The sequence below is a fragment of the Ammospiza nelsoni genome, chromosome 5 (genome assembly GCF_027579445.1).
Source record: "Ammospiza nelsoni isolate bAmmNel1 chromosome 5, bAmmNel1.pri, whole genome shotgun sequence".
Lineage (NCBI taxonomy): Eukaryota > Metazoa > Chordata > Aves > Passeriformes > Passerellidae > Ammospiza > Ammospiza nelsoni.
Genome location: NC_080637.1, coordinates 33,282,788 through 33,289,711, shown reverse-complemented (window position 1 = coordinate 33,289,711; position 6,924 = coordinate 33,282,788). Strand labels below are relative to the sequence as shown.

The 6,924-nt window shown below is 38.7% G+C and overlaps 1 protein-coding gene across 4 annotated transcripts in view; it reads right to left on the bottom strand.

The window, feature by feature from the left end:
• Positions 1 to 414: 414 nt before the first annotated feature.
• Positions 415 to 6,924, bottom strand: part of TBC1D30 (TBC1 domain family member 30) — a 30,504-nt gene continuing 23,994 nt past the window's right edge. For 2 of the 4 annotated variants that reach the window (XM_059472959.1, XM_059472962.1), the window contains 5 exons: positions 6,695 to 6,807; positions 6,386 to 6,525; positions 4,611 to 4,817; positions 4,346 to 4,402; positions 415 to 3,035 (listed from right to left, as the gene is read on the bottom strand). In XM_059472959.1, coding sequence (XP_059328942.1) covers positions 2,254 to 3,035; positions 4,346 to 4,402; positions 4,611 to 4,817; positions 6,386 to 6,525; positions 6,695 to 6,807 — 1,299 coding nt within the window. In that variant the 3' untranslated portion in view covers positions 415 to 2,253. The remainder of the gene's footprint in view (positions 3,036 to 4,345; positions 4,403 to 4,610; positions 4,818 to 6,385; positions 6,526 to 6,694; positions 6,808 to 6,924) is intronic. The other 2 variants (XM_059472960.1, XM_059472961.1) reach the window with 2 other exon arrangements.

The window sequence follows — 6,924 nt, the reverse complement described above, 5'->3', positions numbered from 1 at the left end:
CTTCTCTGGAGTTCCCTGGTTCTCTGAGCCTCATCTTAATGTTCTGTCTCAGTACTAAGCAATGAAGTTGCTTTTGCTGTATGTTCCAACAGTATATCAGGTAGAGAGTGAATATCCTTTGAGGTACAGAAATGTACCTTTGAGGTAGCTAACATGACACACTATTTTCTCATCAAGTAGTACTTTAAGAGAATTTCCTGCAGCAAGCATCATCAAACTAATGCACTGAGCAGCTGTGGTTCCTTCACCTCAATCCTAACAGCCCAAGACCTGAATGCACACTTGTAAATTACTATTAGTTCTGAATCATTAGAATGTGTTGTTCTTTCCCCAGAGCTATATCCATGCATAATTTACTGATTTCCCACTGCTTACTTCATAAAATGTTGAAAATCCATGCACATACTTGGACCATTTTAGCAGGTTTTACAGACTGACAGTCCTTTATTTGTATGGGTTCAGCATACAGCCGTGTGATACACTGAAGCTAAGAAAAACTGGGGAGGATGATTCACAGGAAAATTTTTGAGAAGTCCATTTCTTCTAATTCAGTGCAAAAACAATTCACATACAGTCAATAATCAGAGACTGAATTCTACATTATTTTAAATTTACTTAGTGCTGTAAGTAATCATTAGTGACAATACTACTATTGCCTGGAAATAAGGCAGGGGCAAGATCTGACCTACATCTGTTTTATAATTATAGTGTTCATAGTTGTATATTACTTTATATGCATACACTTATATGAAACAACAGCAAAATAAAACTGTTCCCACAACATTGAACAGAGTATATTGTACAGCTTATAAGTTATGGTATACAGTAAATCTGGTGTCACATACTATAGGTTATGGAATACATTCATAGACAATGATATATATTAATTTGCAAATTTAACAAAGAATTTTTAAAGCAAGTAAGATATTACATACAATGGTGCTGATTCATTATTACTGCAGTTTAAAATATTGGCCTTTTCATGCCACAGGAAACTTGGAATCAAGGTAATGCATCACAGTCAGTACATACCATCTGACAGAGCTGCAATGATTTAAGAACAACCTGAATTTCTTGGAGTTCGAGTACTTGAATTTGCAGTCCTGAAGTTGAATGATGTAGGTTTAGTTTCTCTGTCTGGCTCTGTTATATACATATAAATACTTGTCGTACAGTATTTATCAGCTCTGCTTTTTGATTTGGAAATAAATACTCAGTTTATCACTTTCTTTCACACCACAGAGGAACCAAGACATGGAAGCCCGAGGGCACATCCCACTGACATGGTGGCTGATGTGTTGGCTTTTAATGGGAAGTGGCACTCTAAGTATCTAATCACTCTATTTATAGAATTTAAACCCCTAAACTACTTTGGAACATTCATATATTTTACCTACTGCTAAGCTGGCAAATATTATTTAACTACAAGTCTAATCTAGATAATAGCTTTTAAATCCATTGAAGCCAAGATGCATGAGAATAATAATCATACAACTATACAAATAGTTGTACCTAATTCCTAATTTCATAGTGCTGCAACTCTCCAGCAGTAAGTAACAGAAATGTATGTATGTACACCTGTAACAGACAAAGAGCAAACCTATGTTGTGGATGGATTTATGTCTGCTGTTCTCATGCTCAATGTTTAGGTTTATATTAAAAATAGTATCAGCAGAGAATTGCTGTGGGAAGAGAAGCACAACATGCTGCTCAAGAATATCTGAAGCCAGATGTCACAAAGTGACACTTTTAATTGCTAGGGCTGCTTGTGCTTCTGTTTGTGGTGGCTTCTCCAGCTACTCCCAGAGTATGATGATGAGGTCGGATGGGGAAGCTGCTTAACAGTGACAAAAACTGTTACACCTGTCTGCTGCACTGGACAATTTGTCCTTTGAACTCAGCTAGACTGGAGGCAGCCATGGGGTCTGAGGGGTTAAAGGCAGCTGGTGATTTAATGTCTGAGTTAGACCTTAAGAAACAGTATGCTTCACATTGTAAATTAATATTTATTTTACAGAGGACCATCAGAATTAACAATAGGGTGCCAGAGTGCATCTTCACTAATCTATCCCATAACATCATGGAAGTACAATTTTCAAAGTCACATATTTATATATCTGGTAACCGCTTTTGTCCCTGTTACTTAACTAGCAATTAGAAATGCTTTGGGACACACATACACATGCACACATTAAAAAAAAAAAGGCAATACAAATTCTTTTGTTGCTGTCAGAAATAATGAGTATCAGCACATCATCGTTTCCTTGTCCCGCTGCTGCCACTGGCAGATTTATTGAAACTTCTGCTCATTTGTGGGAAGTGTACTGTTGGTGTTCTTTCAGTGGGGCCATATAGCCCTAAATTCCTGGCTGTGGCTGACTTTCGAAGAGGCTTGACACTGGGGAAAGGATTGAAGACTTGTGGCTTTGGGTTCCCAGGCTGGGGTGATTTAGCCAGGTTTCCACTGTCTCTGGATGAAGTGGAAGACTCTGATAAACATGGCTGGCTGGACCGATGGGATGTTGGCTCCACATCAGTTTGGGTATCTGAGGTGAGTTCCAGTGCTTCCAGTTTTAGCTGAACCATGGACATGTTTGTACCGCTGTCCATAGAGTCTGCCTCAGATGACTGCTGCTCAGCTTTCCGAGTAGTCCTGTCATCCAAACCACCTTCTTCTCTTTCTCCAAAGTCAGAATGTTTGGAAGCCTCCTCCTTTGCACCAGGACTATTTGTTTTGCAGCTCTCACTCTGCTCATCTATCAGTCCTACAGTATCTCCATAGCCCAGCTGGCCTTTGGCCCTAGCAATGTTCTTCCGATGGACTCGGATGTGAGTGCGCCACGGAGAGTTCAGTTTTGTCTTAAGATCTTCTGGGGGAATGGGAGACATCTTCCCCGTAGCATGGCTTGGGATGTGAATTACAGCATTTTTGAGAGACTTGTTATTCAATTTCATCTTCTTTCCTAAAAGGAGGTGGTTTATCACTGGGGAATGGTTTACCTGAGAAGGGAGGAGGCTGGTAACTGGCCCCTTGTCTGAAAGAAAGCATTTAAAAGAAACATAGTATTGTTAAAGAACAAAACAAATTAATGTTCTAAGGATCTACCACCAAATTTGATACCTTTATTGAGATATGGCAAAGGTTTGTAGGACAGAATGTATATTAAAGAAACCAACCCAAACTTAACAATCATCACTGAACTTCAATTATGTCTTAGAGTTGAACACAAAGCAGCACCTTCTATATATAAGGATTTTCTGCCCTCCCTTACTGCTTTGCACCTGTGAGGAATCTCGAAGCCAGGAATACCATGAAAATATACAATTTTAAAAAATAGCATCTTGATTTTTGGAATTGAACTATAATAGTTGAACATTAATATTGGCTTCTGATATTCCCCCTCTCCTTCACTTCTCTTCCAACAGCAAGAGGCAATTCAGTCTCCATATGAGGTCAGTCACACAAGCCTCTCCATGAGGGTTGTGTGACTGGAAAATAGAAAACAAACTGAAGTACTATTAATGCATAAAAGCACATCTTATTAAGCCAGAGGAATAGACTCAGAATTAGTGATTAGATGACAGTTTGATTAAATGACAAACCCAGCCCTGTATCATGATTAGTAAGATTAGAAAGATTTGAGTTTGGAAGGTAGGGGTTGGCATCCTTGGGAATCAACATTTTACTGTTTGCACTGTTTCTGCTGGCCTCTGTTCAAAGCAAAACACTTCACTAATATTAAAAAAAAAAATCCTTCTAAACCACATAAATAAAAAATTGCAGTTCCATGTATTCCAATGCAGCACAGGTTTAGACAATCTAGAAGAGAAATAACAATTCTCCACAGTGCCCCTTTTGCACAGTGAATTTCAATAGCAAACTTAGAAGGATGACACCTAAGCAGGAGGAATGAGTGGGGTGGGCTGTGTTCAGCTTGCACACCCAGTAAAACCTTCAGCTGTGCATTTCATGCCAACCCTTGCACTGCTGAGTCTGACAGTTTAAGTGACAGACTCCATAACATGGGTTGTTAAATAAGGGACTGATGTCCAGCTAAGTCCTCACAACAGAATCATTATGGCTAAGGAAACTGCCAGCCACAATGGAACATCTAAGCCAGTTCCCTCAGTTGCATAATTTGCCATGCCCAGATGAATTCAGAGGAGTTTAGATAATACAGACCAGCTAGGAATCCACCTGCCACATGATCTGAAGCATCCTCATCTCTGCATTCAATTTTTTCAGTGCATCAATACGTCAATCCCAAGAATGCCAAAGACTTAAAGTTTTTTAATCAGCGAGATCAACACAATGCACCCAGATAGCAAAGCCACTTTTAAATACCATTGTTTGGTTGGTCCCTGGGACCTAAGAAAACCCCAGGGTCATCATCTTCAGATCCTGACAAAAGAAGAAGAAATATCACCTTCTTGTTTTCTGCCTGCATGAAGTGGTACCCACTTTACTGCTAATGTTACATCATTTACTACAATGTTATATCATCAATCTTTCTTATTTGTCTATTTGCTTAAATGTAAAAGAATGTAATTTGCCTGATGAAGTTAGTTTGCAATAAATCAGGGAATAAAGCACATTCTGGATGTGTTACCTGCTCTGATATACACATGGTGAACCTGCTGCTGCTGCTTCTTCTTTATCCTGGAATATTGCTTTTTTAGTGCATTAATATCAGTGGTCATACGCTCCATCATCATGCTGTTAAAAGCAGTCTGATAGTCACTTCTGCAAGAATCTATTGCTCCTGGACTTAATTCTGCAATGTTACTGGAACCAAGACTTTGTTCTTCATTCTGATCTGTAGAAGGAGGGAATAAAGTGGAGGTGAGGAATAAATTGGCATACTCAAGAGATGTATCTGTACTTCTGTAGCTTATTTCCAAGGGAAGTCTGTGTCTGATTCCTACCATCTTATTTAACTGTAGTCTTCAATTAAAATTTTATTATAATACGTATATTATTTAACTAAGCTGGGCTATTTACAATAAGAAGTATTATAAATAGCACTACTGCTTAAGAATATCAGGGGTTTGAAGGGAGGTTAAAGAGTGCAAAAGTCAATTAACATAGCAGTCCAAAGTTGTAAGCATAGCTTCTCAAATATCCAGAAGTACATTGAGCCACCACTGAAGTAATTCAATAACAGATTATTATTGTTGTAGAGGCCAAAAATGCAAGTTATAAAATACATTACAGTCAAGCAGGCATGAAATTAAACAACCAACCTAGTGCTACCAGCAAGAAGCATCAAGAAAGAGAATACCACAGGGAGAAAGCTGCTAGTAGCAACAAATGGATAGGCACAGAGCAGCTGAGGATCAGACAACTTGAGAGTGTCTCTGGCCAACAGCTGCAGAGCATTAGCAGCAGAGCTGTTTATTTTCACAGCTGTTTCTGATGCACCAACCTGGCACTACAGGGTCAGGAGGATAATTCTTTTTCAAGGAATGTTTATTTGTCTTTGGCTTAGTTTGCAACAGCAGTTTGATGTTCTGACTAAGTACTAGTTTGAAGCAGCAGGTAGAGTGTCCCCCAGGAAGGGAAAAACAAAACACCACAGCAAGGAAAATTGCAGCTTACAGGTCTCAGTAAAACCAAGACACAAGAAAGATGAAGCGTGAACAGCAACTTGTTACATCAGTCTGGGGTTTTTTGAGGGTAAGGTGGTGGTGAGTTGGGGATAAATAAAAATGGCCTCTCCCAAGATACTGTGAAATCACTGTTGATCCAGTACCATTTCATAAAGGCTATTCTTTTCTTGTATGGATCAGCATTTTGTACTGCTTAGAGAATTTACACCGGCGTTCATACAATTCTGTCAAGAAATTTCCATGCAGAAGGATTTGAAAAATGGTGACATTTTGAATATATCCAAAACATACAACAATCTGGAGGTTTGGCCAAAAGGGCAGTGAAATCACCTGCAGAGTTCACTCACTGCTGATAGGTTCCAGTATTAGCCATGCATATGTTAATAAAGATCAAGATAATTTATTAAAGGAACACCTTTCAGAAAATGCTGACTACTTAACAGCTGTCTCAGAAATATGCATGGATTTAGAGTAGATTTTTTTCAAATATGGTTCTTTTTTTGTGTCTGAGCAATACTATGGGCTTGTTTTGTTACTATTACTGTAGCCAAATCCTTAACTCACACCATCATTTACTGCACACCTACAGCCTTCCAACCTGGCTTTGACAACAGCTTCATGGAGGACAGAGCAAGTCATTTGGTACCTGCTGTAACCTCTGTGTGCACAGAACACACATCTTCCATAGCAGCTTTCACAGACAGAACTGCAGATAATTTCTGCCAGGTCATATAGATTTAACTGTGCTTTTCAAAATTAAAGAAGTCACTTTTACCTTTCATCTGTTTTTGGTATTTTTGGAGCTCTGGTGCCAAAAACCCACTTAATGGTCCGAGACAACCAATTGCATTAGCAATTGAGTCTTCATCATCTAAGTCATTCTCTTCATCACTGTCTCTGGTTCTGCCTAACCTGCTGTCAAAAGAGAACATAAGAGAATTAAGGAAGATACATTCTTAAATGTGAATATTATCAAGCATTTTTATCTTTTTTAGAAGCATACAAGGGAGGATCCACCTGCCTTTTCATCTGCAAAGGGTAAACAATAACTTTATACACCATAAGCAGTGCATTTCAAACTTACCCTGAAAATGAAGTTGATTTTACTGCTGCAGGGAAAGGAGTAATATTGTATGTATATTTCTCCCTCAATTCTGCCAGTTGTGGGAAAGGAAACTGAGCCATGGTGTAAACAGTCTGGGGGTGAAAAAAAAAGCAACTTTAAAAACTTTTTGCTTTAATTAACAGTCTCACAAAAGATTTCTCCATGAACAGACTTCCACAGTCCTGCAGGATTAAAGGCTGCACATTCTT